We start from the raw sequence: 21,552 nt of genomic DNA on the forward strand, positions 1-21,552 counted from the left end.
TTTGCACCAGCACTTTACAGGTTGGAAAAAGTATCTATGCAGCAGATGCAATAGAAAATGTGATCAATGTGATTTTCCAGAGCAATTTTTATACTACTGATAAATATGCATGTGGCACATCCCAATATATATATATATATATATACTAATGCTTGCAAGGGCCAATGAGATCTTCTAAATGTGATGTCCCACAGACATTCCTATACAGCATACTGACCGTCTTAGCAAATATGACCCACGCATCCAAGTGGCTTTTTGTGTTTCTCGGCAGAACCCAATGTTTTGTTGTTGCAATGCTCCCTTGATGAGAAGCAAGCCTATGTCTTCTTCAGGGATATTATCAGAGTGCCTCTGTCTCTTATCCCCCTCAAGTGAATGTGTCTCCCATTTTCCATGGCTAAGGCAGTTGGAGTCTTAAGCTCATGTTGTCCCATAAGCTGGTGCAGACAGACTGGCCTGTTTTCCATGTTGAGGTGAGTTTCTGCCAACGAGGGTGGCAGAAATAACTGACATACCGTTCTCCTCTCATTCTACAATCCATTGCTAATTAGTGAAAACTTTGGGCTCCCTTTAGGTGAAGATTACAAGCTCCTTGTGAGCTGAGATATGGGTAATATATTTAGCACTTCCATGCTTTAAAGCACTGCCAAATTCTGTTTGTTGAAAGGACTTGTTTTTTGGTATCCAATCAAATTTTTATACAGGGCATTTTAGCCTACACAGACTTTGAGAAATGCTTTTGAGAAAATTCCTTGATGTTCTAAAGTGAGAGATCTGGGATAACTGGAAATTATCCATCTGATTTATTAATTGCAAACAGAAAATCAGGGGCATTTCCTATCATAGAGCCTGTTCCAAAGCCCACTGAAATCACTGGCAAGACTCCCATTGACATCAATGGGCATTGAATTGAGCCCTTAGAGCCGTTCAATGACTGATGTTTTGAGGCAGAGGAACCCTTACAGAAACTCCCAGGGGTACTCAATGTATTGGCCTGGGGGGTCTGAAGAGCTGAGCCCTAGATACTCCAAACCTAATGCTTCCATTTAGCAAAGAGTACCTGTTGCCTTTCAAAAACGGGGGAATGAAATCCAAACCCCACTGAACTCAATGGCCAGGCTCCTATTGTCGACAAGGATTTCAGGATTTCACACATGAAATTCTCATGATAATCCACTTAGCTGAAGGGTGGCATATTTAAAAAATACACAATTGTGACAGGGAAAAACAAATAACCTGCAGAGATGCTCTCCGTTGAACCTGGTTTATCAGAGCATGTCATGAAGTGGCCGGCAGGGCCCTTTTGGACCTTGGTTCCGGAGGTTTCTTGGAACAGAGGGATTTGTGGGTTAGGCCCGCTGTAGCACATCAGAACCTACTGAATTGTCCTAACCAAAAAACAGCCCTGTCCTAAGATAATTGGGTTAGAATTGAGTGAATCCTCTTGGGTAAAAGTATTGTTAGTCTGACAATTGATTCCGACTTTGGGGTGTTATATGATTTTAAAGGCACTGACTCCATGATCATATATCCAATACACAAGTTAGTGAATATACAGCAGAATCTGGGCAAAATCTATCATTTGTGGTCTTCGCCATTCCTCTCTTGGTATGCAAACAAAGAAATAATGATTGGTTTGTTAGGCAGAGATGAAGCCTAAAGACTATACCCCTGAGAAAGCACCGCATAATTCACCGGGATAGTGTATTGAGTGAGAAGTCAGCATTGTTCCTAATAATGCTTCCTGAGTCAAAGTTGTCGCAGAACAATACCATGTTCCAATGATTAGCCGAGCATCACTCCACAGCAGGGCAAAGTTAAAATTGCAGAGTTCAAAGATGAAACGCTGTATGATGTAAATCCTGCTGAAAGTCAAATTATCTTCACGTCCAAACATCAAACGCTTTGGAATTGCTCCCAGAAAACACATTTTCTCAGGTACGGCTGTTATTGTCTGTCATTATACTGGACACTTTCATCCCAATCTGGTTGATGAATATTGAGCGAGGGTCAATGGCAATAAAATCTGTGTATGGCTAAGGCAGAACCTTTCAACAAAAGTGTTTCCAAGTTACTCAGGCTGGCCTGCTAAACCCAGGGTTGCGAGTTCAATCCTTGAGGGGACCACTTGGGGATCTGGGGCAAAATCAGTACTTGGCCCTGCTAGTGAAGGCAGGGGGCTGGACTTGATGACCTTTCAAGGTTCCTTCCAGTTCTAGGAGATGGGAGATCTCCATTAATTATAAATTATAAATTATAATTAATCACAATTCACAGAAGCTGTCTTTTATTATGCAAGTGACTGCCACATAGAGATGGTTGGAACAGTGTTGCCAAAATGAGATTTCACCCAAATGTGCAGATTTGCTGGGGCAGTAATGTCTGAGAGAGCAAGACTCCTAACAAACTCTATAACCCTGGGATGTGGGAGATCCAGATTCAACTCTCTACCTAACCTGATTCAGAGCAGATCACTCTGAACCAGGCAGAGCAGGGATTTAAACCTGGGTCTTCCATATCCCAGGCCAGTAATCTAACCACCAGGAGAACAGACAGATGGACAGGTGTGTGCATATGTGCACACACACACCTGCTTATTCAGCACCCATAGTTAATGGTGAATAACCAAAGAGTATCAGGGTTAGAAGGGACTTCAAGAGGTCATCTAGTTCAACCCCTTGCTTAAAGCAGGACCCCAAATGGTCCCCTCAAGGATTGAACTCACAACCCTGGGTTTAGCAGGCCAATGCTCAAACCACTGAGCTATTCCTCCCCTCATGAGGTTGTGCAGGTCTCTTAGGGCCTGATCTAAAGCCCAGGGAAGTCAAAGTCTTTGCATTGACTTCAATGAGTTTTGGGTCAATCCCTGTAAGTTCTGATTTCCAAATATAGCCTATAATGCTGGGTGTCTTAAATTTTGGGTGAGACCTCTGAAAATCAGGACTTAGGTTGGGCACCCCAAAAAAGGAGGCATTCAAAATCACAAGCCACTTTTGGAACTTTGGATCTTAAACTCGCTAGATGAAATCCTGGCACCATAGAAGCGGATGACAAAACTCTTGTTAACTTCAATAGGGCCAGGGTCTAACTTGCTACTCATTATTTTCCTCTTCTGTATATTGGGGGTCATAATACTTCCCTACTACACAGGGCTGCTTTGGGGCTTAATTCATTAATGCCTGGAGAGCACGTTGAGTTTCATGGACTGAGGTGGTTATGGAACCTTTCTTTGAGCTTCTCATTTCCTCCTGTGATGCTTTGGATGCAGTGGGTATAGCAGTGACACATGACTCAGTGCCATTGTTATTACTTCATGTCGCCACTATAGTCATTCTCTAAACCAGAGGTCGGCAACGTTCGGCACACGGCTCGCTAGGGTAAGCACCCTAGCGGGCCGGGCCAGTTTATTTACCTGCTGATGTGGCAGGTTCAGCCGATCGCAGCCCCCACTGGCCGCGGTTCGCCGTCCCAGGCCAATGGGGGTGGCAGGAAGCCACGGCAAGCACATCCCTCGGTCTGCGCCGCTTCCCGCAGCCCCCATTGGCCCCAGGACGGCGAACCGCGGTGAGTGGGGGCCGTGATCGGCCGAATCTGCCGTGTCAGCAGGTAAATAAACTGGCCCAGCCCGCTAGGGTGCTTACCCTGGCGAGCCGCGTGCCGAACGTTGCCGACCCCTGCTCTAAACTCTTCTCTTCCCTCATCACGCATCTAAAGAAATGGCCAGGAAGTTTTCCATATTAGCAGGCATTTTGTTTCATCTACTTGACTGTAGTTGAGCTGTATTTCAACTTGTCTAGACCACTCTCTTCAGACCTATCTACAGTATCTGTTGTCCAGAATGACTAACCTGCAGCTTCAAAAATGGCCTAATCACATTGGAAGGCTCTGTCCCTTTAAAGGGGAAAAAAATCCTTTCAGTTCTATTTTTCAGTGTAAGTAATTACTGCCCAAAGTGGTTTCACATCCTGACCTGGACTGCTGCTAAGTCATTCCATTTAGGGATTCAATTCAGGGCATACCACAGACACTTTGCTTGCACATGATCCTATTTCATTTAGCCTAGTTGCCTTTGGGATTATAATACCATTTTCACAAGATTTTTTTAAGGCAATTTTATCAAGCCTGTCCACTCATAGACTATTGTCTTTCATTAAGACTTTATTAAAACAGTGTGATAACCTCCTGGCTATTTAAACTCTCGGAAGTTAATCATCGTATCAGGAGAAGCCAGGTAAGTCAGTATTAAAAGATTACTAGATATTCAAATTGTGAATAGTTCTAAATGGTGCTGCTATGCAGAGATACCTAAAAGAATCTATTTCAGTCTGTGCAATTAATAATCATTGAGGCGGCTTGAAATGAAGAATGTTAGGAGAGAGTTTTTAGAACATATGATTTCTTAAATTCAGACATTGTAGAAAGTGTGAAGTTTTTATCTAATACAAATCAGATGACTGTAGAAATTCAGTCAAGATCATAGTTGAACTAACTTCTTTTTTCATATTAGCCCGAGGAGATTTCTTTAGACCTGTTTTTCAAAGTTTGTTTTAAACCTGAGAGGGTGACCTTTAGATCTTGGAACTGAACAGAGATAGAGAAATTAGTATGCAAGGTCTTTCTCTTTTCTCTCCTTCAGCCTCTTAACTTCTTGTTCTGCTCTGTTTAGCTCTATAGATAAGGGGGGGGACCAGTTGGTATCTGATTGGACTCCTTTCGTGTTGGAAAAAAGAGAATATTTCAACCTGCATGGTTACTTGTCACATTAAAGTGGGTGCAAATGAAGCATAGCTAATAAGTTAGTTACCCTGAGATCTTTGTTTGGCAAAAATAATGAAGAGGTACTTAGTCCTGAATCTCTAGGGTCACATAAGTGTAACCCAAACTGCTGAGGTTGTTATCGACACCAAAACCATTTTTGCTGTATCTGGGTTTTAGAAACACTGGATTGGATTAAAAGCTTATGTCTTATTTAAGTGCGTCGGTGACCTGGTTCAAGCTATGAATATATATTAAAATTTAATTTGAAATAAATAATAAGCTGAATTAGCATATCAGATTGATTGATATTAGTATTTGTGGCTAGGAGCTTGACTGTCAACCTACACGTGAGAAGCATTAGGGAGGAAAATGGTCACTGGAACAAAGCTTTCGGGGTCTGGCTATCTGTGTGTTTTTTGTCATGCCCATCTCTTTAGTACTGAGTGTCTTATCAATCTAAAAGACATTGTCAAATGACAATCATTGGAAATTTTTAGTTTTGACAGTGAAGAAGTTGTATATTTTTAGTCTGATTGTGCATTTCACTCATTGCAAAGCTCACATTAGTATCAGTAAAAAAAGGAAAGATACCATTTAAAAATTATAACAAGGATGTGTCCATTATAGTTAAATGAGCTGTGCATTTGTCTTTTACAGCCAAATCCTGCATTCTTTCCTCAGGCAAAACTTGTACCAATATGAAGTCAGTTCATGATCAAATCTTTAGTAATGTGTATTAATCCTACTTCAAAGCTGCTTTCACTTCTTTGATGTTGTTAAATCTCTCTTCCCCAGTAGTATTTCAAGATTTGTTTTCTGAGGATTTATCTTTCCATATCATGTTTTCATCATGTCCTAATAGATATGGTATAATATCAGGTGGGAGTTTCTAATGCAGAATGACATTGTTTGATTTAAAAATCTGAATATTCTAATATACTTCTGGGGCAGAGGTAGGCCTCTCTCCATAGCCACAGTATTTTAGCACTCAAATCATTGTACTTCAATCTTGTTCTGTTATATTGGCTACTTTTCCCAGTCCCTTTTACATCTCTCCCCTAAGTTTTCCAGTATGGCAATTTTTATGTTCCTCTATCTCCCACCTCTGCTTTGCCCGCTGCAGGCTTTGCTTTCTCCAGTCCCTGTTATATCATGCAATATTGCACACATTGTAGGTCTCTCTCTCTCTTTCTCTCTCTCTCTCTGCACTGTTGAGCTCTCTATCAGTTTTAAATAAACTCAAAAAAGCTGAAACCTGGCTAGGAAACTACCCGGTTACATGAACTCCCCTTTTCCTCTGGGAACATTTGTTGAACCAAAGAATGAACGACAGCTCTGCTGACACACCTTGTCCTTCTGAGAAATGCAATTACAAACATCAATAATTTCTGTGATTCTTTTATCCTCCCAAAACGTGACAAATTGAGGTGTAGGCCAGCGGTTCTCAACCAGGGGTCGGGGTCCCCTGGGGGGCCAGGAGCAGGTTTCAGGGGATCCGCCAAAATAAACCAGAGAGCAGGGCCAGCATTAGACTTACTGGGACTAAGGGCAGAAAGCCGAATCCTGAGCCCCGCGGCCCAGGGCTGAAGCTGAAGCCTGAGCAACTTAGCTTTGTGGGGCCCCCTGTGGCATGGGGCCCCCCTGTGGCATGGGGCCCGGGCAATTCCTCTGCTTGCTGCCTTCTAACACTGGCCCTGGCTTTTAATCTACTGAAAAACAGTTGTAGTGGTGCAGGTGGGCCATGGAATTTTTATAGCTCGTTGCGGGTGGGGGGGGGGCAGGCTCAAAGAGAAAAAGGTTGAGAACCCCTGGTGTAGGCTAATTACTCAGCAAAGCTCTGAGGTCTCAATTCAAGAAAGCACTTACAGGTGTGCTTGAAAGTTTTGCTGAATTGGACCCTATACAGTGCTGGATTCACCACTGGGTCAACGGGGCCTGTGCCCAGGGGCGCCAGCCAACTGGGGACCCCCTGGAAAAAATCCACCACCAGTAGCGGAAGCCCGGAGCCCCAGGCCTGCTCTGCGGCAGCAGTGCTGGGCAGGGGAAGCCCCCGTCAGCAGCTCCTGACCCCGTCCTGGCTGCCATGGGATGGACACCACCCCCAGCAGCCTCCATGCCTAGCAGCAGCTATGGGGTGGGGGACCCCCCTCCAGGGGCTACCAATCCATCCTCAGCAGAAGTTGCAGGGCGGCAGGGCAAGCCCCCGCACCTGACCCGCTCTCCAGTAGAATCGCCAGCAGGCGAGGTGGGAGAAGCCCAAGTGCCCCAACCCTGGTTCCCCTCAGAAGCGCAGGGGGTGACAATGGAAGCCCCAGCACCTGGACTCCCGCTGCAGCCCCAGGACTGGAGGAGCTCTCACTCCCTGCTGCGGCCCCGGGGCAGTGGTGCGGGGAGGGAGATTCTCTGGTCTTGAGGTTGTGGGGGATGAGGGGGGTGCAGAAAGGAGCAAAAGGTGTTGCAAGGCTGCAGTGAGGGTGGAGACCCTGGATGAAACAGGTTGGGCCCTGAGGAAGGGGCAGAAAGGGGCCCCCATTTGCTCTGATGTCAAAACATTTCATTTCAATAATATCAAAATGTTTAATTTCAATAAGGTATAAACAGTTTGTTCCAACTTTATTGTTTTGATTCAACTTTTATATTTTACTGTTTTATATTAGAATGTTTTGACATTAGCAAAACATCTGTACCTTATCAAAATGAAACATGTCAGCATCAGTGTAGCAAAACAATTGAACATTGACAAAACAAAACATTCTGAGAGTTCGGAATCAAAATTGTCTGGAATTCTCATTTTGTGGAAATTCAGAACAAAAACAGAAATCAAAATATCAGAATTTCCTGTGGAAATTTTCCTGTCAGACCAGCTATATTAAAGAACCCTCTAGTTTCAGATATATCTCCTTATGCGGGTACTTACAGACCCTGTGTAAAATTCTGGTCTCATGGTAGTCAATAGCAAAATTCCCGTTGACTTCCATGGGTCCAGGATTTCACCCCACGATCAAGTCAACTCTTATCCTTCTTTTTGTTAAGCTAAATAGATTGAGCTTCTCAAATTTCTCATTGTAATCAAGTTTTTACAGAACTTGAATCATTCTTGTCGCTCTAAACCTCTCCAATTTGTTGTTAAAGGGGGACCAATTGCTGATGAGGGAAAGTTCTCAGAATTCTGAGTTTAGTATATTTAAATAATGGTTTACTTTTCCATGACTGAATAATGAGTGGGAAATTATCATATTTATAGACCCTCCCGCCAAAAACACAATGTTATGCCCCGCCTGCTGATACTGTTGCATCACTCAATGCAGTCTCTGATACTGCAATTCTTACACAGGCAAAATTTCCCATTTACTCTTATGTGTGTTTTGCTGAGTGCCTGATTAAGCCCCCTGTTCTCAGAGATGTGCGGATGTGCCAAGAAAAGATCTTAGACAGATAATTGTTGGTTAAAAACATACTTTAGTATAAGGTCCTCTCTCCCACATGTTCAAGAAATAGTTCCCATTTAAAAATCATACAGTATAGTTAGCAAAAGTAATAATTATGGTGGATGAGAGCTATCCACAGTTCAGATCAACAAAAGTTCAAAAATCATGAGTCAGACCCCCCTCAAAATCATTGGATGTCTTCCCAAATCATGAGATTTCATTTTAAAGACAATATTATATTTTTTTTGTTTGTCTTCACATTTTTAAACTCCTCTTATCTATCCCCAGTGTGCGCGTGTGAAAATTAGTGTTGCCAACACACCTGAGTGTACCAAGTAACATGATTCTGGCTCTGACTGCTACCTGTTGGCAGTGGCGTAGCCAGCTTCTCAGTGCAGCGGGAGCAACCATAAATAAGGCGCCCCCCCTTGGCTCCTCCTCTGGCCACGCCCCTCCTTGGCTCCTCCTCCGGCCGCTCCGCGCCCCCCCTCCCTTGGCTCCTCTGGCCACGCTGCGGCCATGCTGCGCCCCCCCCCCCTCGGAGGGGCTCAGTGGGTGGGTGGGGCCGGGCACGGGGGAAGGGGTGGCAGACCGGCGCTGCTCGCTTCTCCTGGGGGCTGGGGGGAGCAGAGCAGTGGGGCGGGCAGCAGTTGGCAGGCAGATCCCCTCTCCCCGGCAGCTTCCTGGTTCCCTCGCCCGGGCAGCCCAGCAATTTTTTAAAAAGCGGAGCCTGCCGGGCCACCGCTGGGTTCCTGCAGACGGGGGACGGGGGCAGCACGTCCGGACTCCGGAGGAGCCATTGGGGGGGGGGGCTGCGGGTGAGGCTGGAAGAGCGAAGCGGGCGGGCTCAGCCATCGCTCCCAACGTTCAGTGCGGCCGCCTCCTGCGGCAGCTCAGGGCTCAGCGGCCGAGCGCTCTGCAGCTGGCGGGCAGATCCCCTCTTCCTGGCAGCTTCCTCCATGAACTTATCTAGTTCTTTTTTTGAACCCAATTATAGTTTTGGCCTTCACAACATCCCCCAGCAACAGGTTAACTGTGCATTTTGTGAATCATAGACTCATAGACATTAAGGTCAGAAGGGACCATTATGATCATCTGGTCTGACCCCCTGCATGCTGCAGGCCGCAAGACCCTTCCCTGGACTCTACCGTTGAAGTCCCCAATCCTGTGTTTTAGTGACTTCAATCGGCTGAGACCCTCCTGCTAGTGATCCCTGCCCCATGCTGCGGAGGAAGGCGAAAAACCTCCAGAGGCTCAGCCAATCTACCCTGGAGGAAAATTCCTTCCCGACCACAAATATGGCGATCAGTAATACCCCGAGCATATAGGCAAGAGTCTCTAGCCTGACCCTTGTTGGCCATTATGCTGTTCATGTACCATTGCTTGGTTTTCCTTGGCTACTATGTTTTATCATTAAACCATTCCCTCCATAAACTCATCCAACTTAATCTTAAAACCAGACAGGTCCGTCGCCCCCACCGTTTCCCTCGGAAGGCCGTTCCAGTATTTCACCCCTCTGATGGTCAGAAACCTTCGTCTAATTTCAAGCCTAAACTTCCCCCTGGCCAGTTTGTATCCATTCGTTCTCGTGTCCACATTAGTACTAAACTGGAATAATTCCTCTCCCTCCCTTGTATTAACCCCTCTGATATATTTAAAGATAGCAATCATATCCCCCCTCAGCCTTCGCTTTGTCAGACTAAACAACCCAAGCTCCTCTAATCTCTTTTCATACGACAGGTTTTCCATTCCTCTGATCATCTTAGTCGCCCTTCTCTGCACCCGTTCCAGTTTGAGTTCATCTTTTTTAAACATTGGAGACCAGAACTGCACACAGTACTCCAAATGAGGTCTCACCAGCGCCTTATACAACGGAAGCAGGACCTCCCTATCTCTACTAGATATACCTCGCCTAATACATCCCAAGACCGCATTGGCTTTTTTCACCGCCACGTCACATTGTCGACTCATAGTCATCCTGCGGTCTACAAGGACCCCTAGGTCCTTCTCCTCTTCCGTTACTTCTAACCAATGTGTCCCCATCTTGTAACTAAAATTGTTATTATTCGTCCCCAAGTGCATCACCTTACACTTTTTACTATTAAATTTCATCCTATTTCTGATACTCCAATTCACAAGCTCATTCAAGTCTCCCTGCAGAGTATCCCTATCCTCCTCCGAGTTTGCAACTCCTCCCACCTTCGTATCATCCGCAAACTTTATCAGCCCACTCTTGCAATCGGTCCCGAGGTCAGTTATAAATAGATTAAATAAGATGGGTCCCAAAACCGAACCTTGAGGCACTCCACTAGTAACCTCCCTCCAACCCGACAATTCACCCTTTAATACGACCCGCTGCATTCTCCCCATTAACCAATTCCCTATCCACCTCTGGATTTTCATATCGATCCCCATGTTTTTCATTTTAACCAATAGTTCCTCATGGGGTACTGTATCAAACGCTTTACTGAAATCCAGGTATATTAGGTCCACCGCATTTCCCTTATCTAATAAGTCCGTTACTTTCTCAAAGAAGGAGATCAGATTCGTTTGGCACGATCTGCCCTTCGTAAAACCGTGAAGACGTACTTCCTTTTGTTTGTTTGATTCCAGCTTCTCCCCAAGCCCCACATTTCTAATTAATTCTGTGCCCCACAATTGCCCATCCCACAACCCAGAAATTAATTATGCAAACACCCACATCAACTTTGCCCCTCCCCCAGCTCAGCAATCAATTCTGCCCACCCCTCAGCCCCACATCTGCCCTCATCCCCCACCTCTGTTCCACTTGCAGCTCTGGGGTCCGTCACGCCCCTCTCCTCCCCTTTTCCATGCCTGGTGCTAGAGAGATGAAGCGGTGAGTGGGGAGGAGCAGGGGGAAGACTGCCTCGTTTTTCACAGGAAAGGAGGAGGAAGGAGGGGGTGGAGCCACCCTGAGCTGGGGGGCTCTTGCCCCCTTCCCTCCTGTGAGAATGGTGTCAACTCCTGAGGGGTGGGTGCAGAGTTCCACATGCAGCAGCTCTGACTGGCTGCTCTTCCCCTGGAGACGGGGTAGTGGGCAACCATCTGGCATCATTTCATACAAATCTATGTAATTTAATCTTAGTTGTTTCCCCCAGTGAGAGCTCCTGCAACAGGGCCGGGAATCACTTTACTGTACATTTGGGAGAGGTGACAACATTGTAACTACCCTGCACACGAGGCGGAGGGAGAGGGGCAGTTCAAAACTGAAAAGGCAGACCAAAAATCACGAGATAATCTGGGCTTTTTTAAAAAAAATCTCATGATGTTGGGGACATTCTTGTGATTTTGGGGCGTCTGACTCACGATTCTGAATTTTGGGGGTTGGCAATATTGGGAACTTCCACATCTTGTGCTGCTTGTGCCAGGCTAAATAATAGTTGCAGGCCCTGAGCTGGAAGGAGAGAGCAGCAACTGTTGTTCCATGCACCCTCAACGCAGAAGTCATCCCCAGTGGGGCTGAACTGTGGCTCCCTTACTCAAACTGGCTCCCAGAGTGGGCTGGGTGCACTGTGAGAAACAAGCTACGCCCCATTCTAAAGAGTTCATGTACCCCTGGAAACCAGGCAGCCGAGTGAGGGAGCATCCCGCCCTGAGCCACAAGACTCCCAAGCTATGTTGTGTGAGTGAAGTAGTGGGCTTGTGGTTGTTACCAGTCCCCAGGGGCCTTTTACACTCTGTCATATCAAAGCAGTTAATTTTGTTTCCTGTTTGTTTATCGGGGGAGCAGATTGAGCATGGACAGGACCGGCTCTAGGCACCAGCAAACGAAGCATGTGCTTGGGGCTGCACAATTTCAGGGGCGGCACAATTTCAGGGGTGGCATTCCGGCCCTTTTTTTTGCTTCAGCAGTTGTGCTCTTGGAGGTGTTTTTTTTTTTTGTTTTCTTTTTTGCTTGGGGCGGCAAAAAACCTAGAGCCAGCCCTGAGCATGGAAAGGGAATTTGGTCTCCTTTTACCACAGTGAGCCTGGCTCAGGAATTCATTCAATGCACACAACAGAAAGAAATAAAACAAGAAAAATCCTTGAGCCAATGGAATGGCAGAGTTTGGCTTAAATATTTGTATTAAAATTATTTTTGCTTTTTAAACAAATTTGTCAAATGCTCTTAGGAGCAGAAGAGAGCAGAGAGACGAAAAGGAAACTTGTGTGTCGCTGATGCTTTCTTTATGCACATGCTGTCCACAGGCTGCAGTAGGGACATGCGTCCCCAAGCATGCTTTGTGCTCTCACTTACCTTTCCTACAGTGATATCTGGCTGACAAATTCTGGACTTTTTCCATCAGTTCTCTTTCACAGTGGATCAAGGCTACTTATGCTGTTTTAGACCCTGATTCATCAAAGCACTTAACCATGTGCTTCATTTTAATCATGTGACCAGTGCCATTGTTAATATAATTATATAACATATTTGCAGATTAAAGCAACCTTTTTCCCACTGTGGCTAAACAAAGCCTCTTAAAATTTAAAATTTAGCAAAACTCTGGCTAAAGCGTCTCTCTTCCCATCCCTCTGTCCCGCCCAAAAAGACTGATTTGGGGTGGAGCAGCTCAGTACCACTCTCAACACAGACAAGTGCTTTAAAAAACCCTATTTGTCTCACCATACATAACTGCCCAACTGAAATGACCAGATGATGGCAAAGTACAACTCTTAGCACCTCCCTAGTCAGCACATCTGCTCCCTGTTTGTACTCAGTCAGATCTGCTGACTTTAGTGACAAGTAAGTTTCACTCTTTTTCACTCCTGTCAATTTTACAGATGCTATAAAACAATGGGAGAGTAAGATGTTACTGGCTGTCTCATGCTTCATCAATAGAGTTGTTAACTAAGTTCCCAGTGCAGGGTCACCTGGGCAACCGCATTGCCTTACAGTCTGCCTTCAGCTAACCCAGAAAGCAACAGGCTTGGACAGGTGGCGGGGCAGGGTGATCTAGACAATAGAACATTGGACTAAGACTTAGACGACTAGATTGTTTCTGCCATTGGCCAGCTGAGTGAACTTAGACAAGTCATTTCACCTCCCTGTGCATCAGTTTCCCCATCTGTTAAATGAGGATAATACTGATATCTTCGGTAAAAAGCTTTGAGATTGACGAAAACGTGCTATATAAGAGCTAGACCTTATTATTGTTATTTATTAATGGTAATGATGCATTAGGTAGAAAGAATTCAGCTTGACTCTAAGATCCCAGTTTGAGTTTGCAAGGTTAGCAGTTAGAAGAAACATCTTTCTCTTGTAAGAGGAGTAAATGTAACATGGACACACTAAACATGGAATCCCTCAATACCATTTTTACAATAGAATCATACTTCAACTATTTTCAGAATTTATTTTAGTTTCTAACAATTTAAATATCAGTATGACTTGGTTAATAGAAATGGTAATAATTTGTTAATTAAGCAGTATTATCCTGAGGCTAAGAAGAGTTCAGTGTGTATTCTTACCATTAACTATCGAGCAAGGAGAAGGTTGTCGTTGAAAACTAAATTAGAAAAACTTTTGACTGCGTTTTCATGAAATCTCCACCCAGAGTTTCAGCCAATGATGAAGCTGGCTGACATTTTCTGATATTGAAAAAAAGGGAGGGGGACAAATTTAAAGAAAAACTGTCAAAACTTCTTCCTTTTTTTCCTAACCAGCTCTAAGTATGAGTCTTTGAAACATCTGTAAACTGCAATATTGACAGTCCCAATCATTCAAAAACCTTGAGTCAGAGCCCCAAATATCATGAGTCTGAATAAAAAATCACGAATAAGGAATTCTAGATTTTTGGTTTACTTTTTTCATGTTTTTGGGTTTTTTTTCCTTCTGAGATTTTTAGCTTTCAGGCCACATTTTCTAGCTTTTTCTCTGCAATCACAAGGATGAGAAACTTAGCTTTGTTTTGTTTTTTTTCAAGTAAAATCCAAGATTCTCATGTGATTCTAGCATCCAGAGATTAAGAACAACACAAAATATTGCAAAAGTTGGAAACACTGAAACTGACAAATGCATTGGATCCGTGTAGGCTCACCAAAATCTTGTTTCTTTCTCCTAAAACAGTTGAAGCGACTGGAAGTAGGTTTCCAAAATGCCATGGTTCCATCAGCATGTGCCTGTTAAATTGAGTGCAGGATTTCTATGCCTCCTTCTCGTATGGAACTTGGGTAAGTGTGAAGTGTGTTTGAAATGCCACTGTCACCGACAATTTATTCTGAGACATGATAAAGTAATTTCCCCAGCACATGCACTTTGATATTGCCCCGGGAACATCCAAAATGTTTTTCCCATCCATCACTCTCAAAGCCAAAAGGACATGCCAACCTGCTTTCACCTAAGGGAGATAGAAAATACAGGCTCAGGCCAGGGTGCCTGATTCTCCACCATTTAAGGTAGTTAAAAATGCTGAAATTTTGTGGCATCACCACTTAGACAGGGTGGGGTGACAAGTCCCACCTGCCCGAATGGGCCATCACTGAGACATATTGGCCCCAGCGACTAAGTTTTACCCCAAGTCCATAAAGCATAATTTCAATATAAATACATTATTCCTTAAATATTACCCATGCAGGCATCTCACACTGATTGTGAATCTTGGCAAGTTATGAGCTCTCTGTAGATATATTATATATTCCTCTTTATGGATAAATAGATGTGTGTAAGATATGTGTTTGGTGTAGTGCATTTTCAGGTCTGAGGAGAGATGTTTGCAAAGAATGAGACCTTTTGCCTAAGAGCCTCTGTGTCACAGAGGTGTTAGAACTAATTAACATACCAGAGAGGCCAGCAATTGATGGGTCTCACAATAAATCGTCTTCTTGAGCCTGCCAGTGTAGCCCATGCCCGCTTGGTGTGGTGCTCTGTCCCCTTCTAGTGGCACCTAGACCATCTAGAGCTTGATCAGTCTGTAACAGCGTTGGCTTAGAAGGATCTGCCTTTTAGCTCATGCAGTATAGGCTCATACACTAAGCTTCAGAGGTCCCAGGTTCGATTCTGCCTGCCGACAAGTCATTGCTATTACACCAGGATTAAGGTAGTATGTTGCCCTGAGAAGTTTGCATTGATGCTGTCTGGGCCACATGATCTGCAAATAAATGGAAGACCTCATTTCCCAGCACTGTTGAGCCTACCTCTTCAACATTACCATTCTTAAGTATTATTTGTGTTATGGTTGTTTCTAGTGGCTCCAGCTAAGATCAGGGGCTCACTGTACTGGGCCTGGTTCAAACACAGGAGACGAGACAGTCCCTGCCTTGAAGAGTTTATAAAGCAAACAAAGGGAGTATTATTATTCTTGTTTCACAGACAGGGAACTGAGGCACAGAGAGATTAAGTGACTTGCCCAAGACAGTGCCAGGAATTGATTTCTGGAATCCCAGCCCAGCACCTTAGCTGTACGACTACATACAGCAGTAACATATCAAATAGCAAGCTTTGATAATCAGCATGCGTGTAGCAGTCACCGTTTTCAGGATGGCATCTTGTGGGTAATGGTGCTTGCAAACCTGGCACTCAATCTCTATAACACTTTGTGGCTCTCTTCTTCCTTTGATTCCTGTTAAAGGAAGTTACTCACTTGTATTAAGGGCCTGCTCCTGTACCACTGAAATTGAAGGGTGTTAGGCTATTGACTTCACTGAAAGCAAGCTCGGGCTGGAGGCGGAGCGGGGCAGGAGGTGGGGACAGGGGAGAGAAAAGCTAATTTCTTAACCTTTGTTCCTTTAAAAGCTAGGTCATTTTAGGGTCAGATTCTTCCTTGTTGGTATGTACACGCTCTGCTGCCATTATAGAAATAACGTGTGGCTCTGAATGATGGACTAGTTCACAATACTATTGTCCAACCATTTCACAGCCATCACGCTGGCAACAGAGAAACCCTTGGAGAATCCTGGTTGGTCATTTGAGTGGGAAAGTCATTTCTCAGATTCCACTTTCTCCATTTTACAGCTGCAGGCATAAAAGGAGAAAATAAGAAGGAGAAGAGTGTGCCTGTGCTGGCTACTGCAGGTAAGGCCTGGCACATGGCTTCAGAAGTTACTCTGATTGTGTAGGGTTAAGTTTGAGTCAGAAGTATGGTAGCTAGCCCAATGGGTGCTGCTTGGTGAGTGGACTCCTGTTCAGTAATTTCCACTCAGGAACGGCAGCCAGGCAAACCCTTCCACAGCCACTGTTCCCTACAGCTACCCCCCTAGAAACAACCGCACTCCATTCCTGATGCCTAATTCCCCTGAAACCCTGGAAAGGGACTCAGCAGCCATCTCCCTGTTTATCATGCAAACTGAAGACCACTCTCCTGCTGCTTCCTATGATATCCATCTTTCCATGAGCATTCCCTGATGTTGCTCACTCCCTCCTCCCAACCGTTGGTTGCCTCGGACGCTCTCATTCTCATCCTAACATGTACCCAAACCGGACACCGCTTCCAGTGGCCGGCGCCTTCCTGACCAATGGCTGCAACCCCATTTACGTTCCAGAAGCCATCCTGCTAACCTCTGATGGGTTCTTAGCGAGGAGGAGGAGTGGTTTGGTTTCTATAGCACATTGTGTGGCTTCTATGTCTCTTCCTCACTCCTAGTTGCACTGTATGTACTGCAGCTTTCCTGTTGTTCTAAATACCCAAGTTAGGTGAGTTCGGTTTTTCATTTCCACTTGTCAGTGAACGTGTTTGTAACATGTTGGTTCAGAGCTGGTCAAAAATGGTAAGACATTGTCATAGAATTTCCCCCACTCACACACACACTGATTTTTTTTTCTGGCTTGGATTTTTCATCCATGCCCTCCTCCTCCCTGCCCCCCAATCCCACCCCCTCCACCTCTGCCCTTTCCCTTAGTTTTTAATTGTCTTGTTTGAACTAAACAAAACATTTTCTACAAAATTGTCATTTAGAAAAAAGCCCTAGTAATTTTTGATCAGAAAATGTTCTCAAATTAAAAAAATGTGACCAGCTGTAGTTAGGTTATTCTCCTTGGCCAATCAGGGCATCTCATTAAAATAGCTGAATCTTCATTCCAATACTATGCAACATGCACAGGTGGAAATTTAAGAGAAAACTTCTTCCAGATGAGTGTGGTTTATAAATGGGCACCTGATTCAATGCCACTTTAATGAAAATATGTGTTGCTCACTAAGGGACTCTAACATCCTAGGATTTTAATGAGTAAGCTGGCATCCACAGCAGAGCACTGAGAAACACTGTCAAAAATGCCTTTTAATTAGTGAATGCATATACAGTGCCCTATCTTCATGTTGACGTAGCACTGCACCTGCTGTTCTCACCTGATTCTAGTATCAGCTGTTGCATTGCTCTCACGGTATATTTAGCTTCTCAGAGTCATCAGACATTGTTTTCTAGCCCTAATAAGCAATTTGATGTTTTCATTTTCCCACAGATGGTAGCGTCTCACTGAATCACTTTATCCAAGTCATTTAGAGGAATATATACACAGCACATTGACAGGTTCCTAGCACTGTCAAATGTCTGATGTTCAGAAATGCTGCTTCTTTTTCAGAGCTGCCTGCCAAATCCGTTGATCTGGCTGCGATTAACCTGACTGAACTAGTGAACGGAATGTTAAATACAGCTCTCAAAGGTAACATTGTTGTGCTACAAAAGGATGTGAAACATGTTGTGGATTGTCGGCTCCACATAAGTTGAAATATGGAGCTAAAGGAGTTAGGGGACAAAGCTGTAAAAATACAGTATGCTGTATTTGGATGAGTTGCTGTAACATGGTGTGTGGCTGTGTGCGTAATTATTAACAAGGTGTCTTTAGAATGATCTCTTTGATCCACATTTATTGTATTGCCCTTTCATTCCTTCCCCCACCCCCATCTATTTTTGTACTGGTCCCTCTAGTTTTGTTTGCTTAAAATTAAAAATGGTGATTTAAAATTATTTCTGCTAGCTCACAATGAAAACAAAATTCAAATGCATCTGTCTACAGTCTTTGTATGGTGTGCTTTAGAAATAAAATCATGCCACTGTTATATCAGACTCAATAGCTGGGTTACAAATAACCCATCCAAGTCATTAATAGACATGTGCACATTTTTCTGCAGGTACCAAAAAATTCTTCTCTTTGCTGAGCATTACCTCTTACAGCTCGTTTGCCTTCCACAAAGTTTCGGTCGCCATTTATAACAGTGGGTACCATACCATTTTATTCTACTCTCAAATGCATTTTCTTAAACGGTGAATCCATCAAGATTTCAGTTTCCACTGTCCCTCTTTGCAGTTTCTAACCTGAAAAATGTTGACCCCAGCAAGTTCCCTATGAGGTATTGCTACTGTTTAAACAACATGACAAATGACTTAACAGGTGGGTGTAAAAGCAGTGTGACTGGGAGTGGGCTGGCGTTTGAGTGTGTTTAAGCCAAATTGTTTCCATATGAGCTGCAGGTTCTCAGCCCCAGTCCTGCAACTTTCTTCATGAGAGAGTTGTAGTCACATTGAAGTCAAAAGCCATGGTAAGTGGCTAGTTTGAAGCACTGGAGAGACTCAGTGAACTGAGCACGAGAAGACTGCTCCCTGCTGGCAGCCCTGAGATGGAGCTATCAGCCAAGCAGACAAGATGAGTTGCCACTGGGGGAAAAAACCCTGCATTTCTTCATAGGGAATGCGGGAAGAAAGACAGCCCCTTTATAGCCTCCCAGCAATAGCTGATATCCGTGGGTTCAATTTTATAGTACAATTTAGCTTCTCTAGCTGCTCTCAGGTCCCTGGAGATGTCCAGGGGTTCCTCCAGACCAAGCCTGCAGTAACCCCTCTAAGCCCAGAGTGGGGGAAGGAGGAAAAGAAGACTGGGGTCTATATAGGGCAGTTTAGTGGGGTGAGGAGCTCCATTGCACAAATTCCCCCCACCCCCTCTGAGCACTGTTCAAATTCCAGAATGTGTGTGAGGCCACTTCTTCCCATTTTGTGCACCTGGCCATTTCCCAGCGCTGGTGACTTGGCATCCAGCTGTTTTACAGAGTCATATGGTGCTTCCGTGCCCTTTGTTCTTGCACCAACCTGGGCATGGCTCTGGGCCGGTACAGTGTCCCAGCTGTGACACATGAAAAGGATATTCCATAATCCTGGTTATTTCTCCTGCTTTGGGGGGCTAGAACTCATGTCTGCACATATGTGTGTGCAGCACCTAGCACAATGGGATTCCTGTGCCCCACTTGGGAACTCTGGGCACTACCATAATTAGGATTATTTATTTGTTATTTGTATTGTGATAGCCTGTAAGAGCACCCCTCATGGACCAGGGGCACATCGTGCTAGGCACGGTACAAATACGAAACAAAACTGCTCCTATGAGTTGGCAAGCAAAGTAATAAAAGGTTTGGAAGATAAAAAGACAGAAGTTAGGGGAAAGAGAATAACACTAAGCAATTTGTCTACAAATTAAAGGCCACGGGGGCTAAGCTTACATTTGTGGCCTGTATTCCTTTCTCTTGCTGATTTCCTAAGCCAAGTTACACAAGTTCACTGTAATATAAATGCCATGTACTGAAAAGCTGCTAAAATTGATACCACAGCGTTGGCTCTAAAAGTGATTTTCTCTTCAGTGTAGAGGGCCAGTGAAGGCCTGGGCATCACGTAAGTCTTATTTTGGGAGTTTATGTAGCACCTAAATGGGATTTCAGTGGCACATAGGCCATGTACACATAAGGGAACGTTTCCCTGTATGCAGTATTTAACCTCTCTGTTATACTTCAGAGCATTCCTACTGATAAGCATTTGAGTCCCAGGTCAGCAAAGTATTTAAGTTTGTACTTAAATCCATCCCTATTCAGCAAAGCACTTAAGCCCATGCTTAACTTTAAACCCATTCTGAATTACCACTGAAATCAAAGGCAAAGCACGTGCCTAAAAGTAAGTGCTTTGCTGAACAGGGATGGGCTACTGAACTGGGGCCTCGGATTCTAATCCTGCTCTGTTTTGTCTTCTAGATTTTACAGCTTTACTTGTTGATATTATTGGAAACTCCACCAGTTACCTCACAGAAATTTTCAAATCAACCTCCATCGTCTCAGGTGTGCATTTGTTTTTATCATTGTCCTGTTCACTCCTGGAACATAGAAAGGGCATGTTATGAACACTAAGGTGGTAGCTATCCGCACTGCTTCATCAGCAGTATTGACCTCACAGAATAGGGGCTGCAACTGTAAACCATCACCTTGAGAAAATATTTTTATTAAAACTCTGTTTCATAATGTAATGAATTATTGTCAGCGTCTTTGTAACATATGACCAACAATGTAAAGGGATTAATTTAGGGCTGGATTAAGGTTCCCTTAGTCAACTTTAGTATCACATTCCACAAATAGTCCTTCAAACTTTCTCCACAAGTACTTATTGACTTCAGTGGGACACGGGATGGCAATGTTGCCTAGTGCATAGAGTGCTGGACTGCGATTCCAAAGACATGGCTTCTAGTCCCAGCTCCGCCACTGACCGGCTGAGTGATCTTGAGCAAGTCACTTCATCGCGGTGTGCCTCAGTTTCCCCATCTGTAGATTGGTGCTTTGATATACCTTTATAGGTGCATTGAGATCTACTGATTATAAGTCCTGGATATTATTTATGATTATCATTACTATTACTATCTCCTGGTGTAAGGTACTATTCAACTTGAGTATATGTATCAGAATCTGGCCTAAAATGTGGGACTAACTTTTCCTGAATATTTTTAGGGGATAAATATCCCTTTGAAAATTATTTTATTTGGTTATTACCCTTAAAATCCTGTCAATTGCCTTATATAACTCAGGGTCAGATTCTGATACCTTTCCTTACATCTGGGAGCAACTTACTCCACAAGGAATCCCATTGATTTTAGAGACTGTCATCTGAACTACTGCACATCAACTTGACTAAGGACTGCATAATCAAACCATAAATAATATTACCTTAAAATTGCAGAATTTCCTAACTATATTGATAGACAGATTAATAGGAAGACTTCAAATTCTGAGGTGCAGTTAATTGGTAATCTTGTAAAAACAACTGTTGATATATTATTTGCTATTTAAAAAAATTGTACATTTGGGAGTGAACCAGACTCAAGACAGGACTCTTCCAACCTAGGCTCCTCTTATACTGGTGAGTAGCTCTTAGAACTGGTTTGAAATGGGGATTTTTGTCATGGAAAATTTGGACAAAAAAGGGAAAAAATCATATTTGGTCTATTTTTTGGAGGAAATTTGAATATTGAAAAATTTCATCCGGAAACCAAAATACTTCAGCTGAAAACAAAAATATTTTCATTTGGAAATGCTATCACAATGCCTCATGGTAGTTCAGATGTCTTATGTTCCCATTGTCCTGCATAAGGTGGACTCCCTAGTTGGATTACATCTTCCATGAGGTA

The 21,552-nt window shown here is 43.9% G+C and overlaps 1 protein-coding gene across 5 annotated transcripts in view; it reads left to right on the plus strand.

Moving 5' to 3' along the window:
• Nucleotides 1-3,971: 3,971 nt before the first annotated feature.
• LOC128831412 (otoconin-90-like) overlaps nt 3,972-21,552 on the plus strand; it is a 93,511-nt gene continuing 75,930 nt past the window's right edge. For all 5 annotated transcript variants that reach the window (XM_054017766.1, XM_054017769.1, XM_054017768.1 and 2 more), the window contains exons 1-7: nt 3,972-4,231; nt 14,254-14,357; nt 16,138-16,197; nt 17,701-17,781; nt 18,251-18,334; nt 18,427-18,510; nt 20,132-20,215. In XM_054017766.1, the coding sequence (XP_053873741.1) occupies nt 14,282-14,357; nt 16,138-16,197; nt 17,701-17,781; nt 18,251-18,334; nt 18,427-18,510; nt 20,132-20,215 (469 nt within the window). In that variant the 5' untranslated portion in view covers nt 3,972-4,231; nt 14,254-14,281. The remainder of the gene's footprint in view (nt 4,232-14,253; nt 14,358-16,137; nt 16,198-17,700; nt 17,782-18,250; nt 18,335-18,426; nt 18,511-20,131; nt 20,216-21,552) is intronic.

Source organism: Malaclemys terrapin, chromosome 2 (assembly GCF_027887155.1).
Source record: "Malaclemys terrapin pileata isolate rMalTer1 chromosome 2, rMalTer1.hap1, whole genome shotgun sequence".
Classification (NCBI taxonomy): domain Eukaryota; kingdom Metazoa; phylum Chordata; order Testudines; family Emydidae; genus Malaclemys; species Malaclemys terrapin.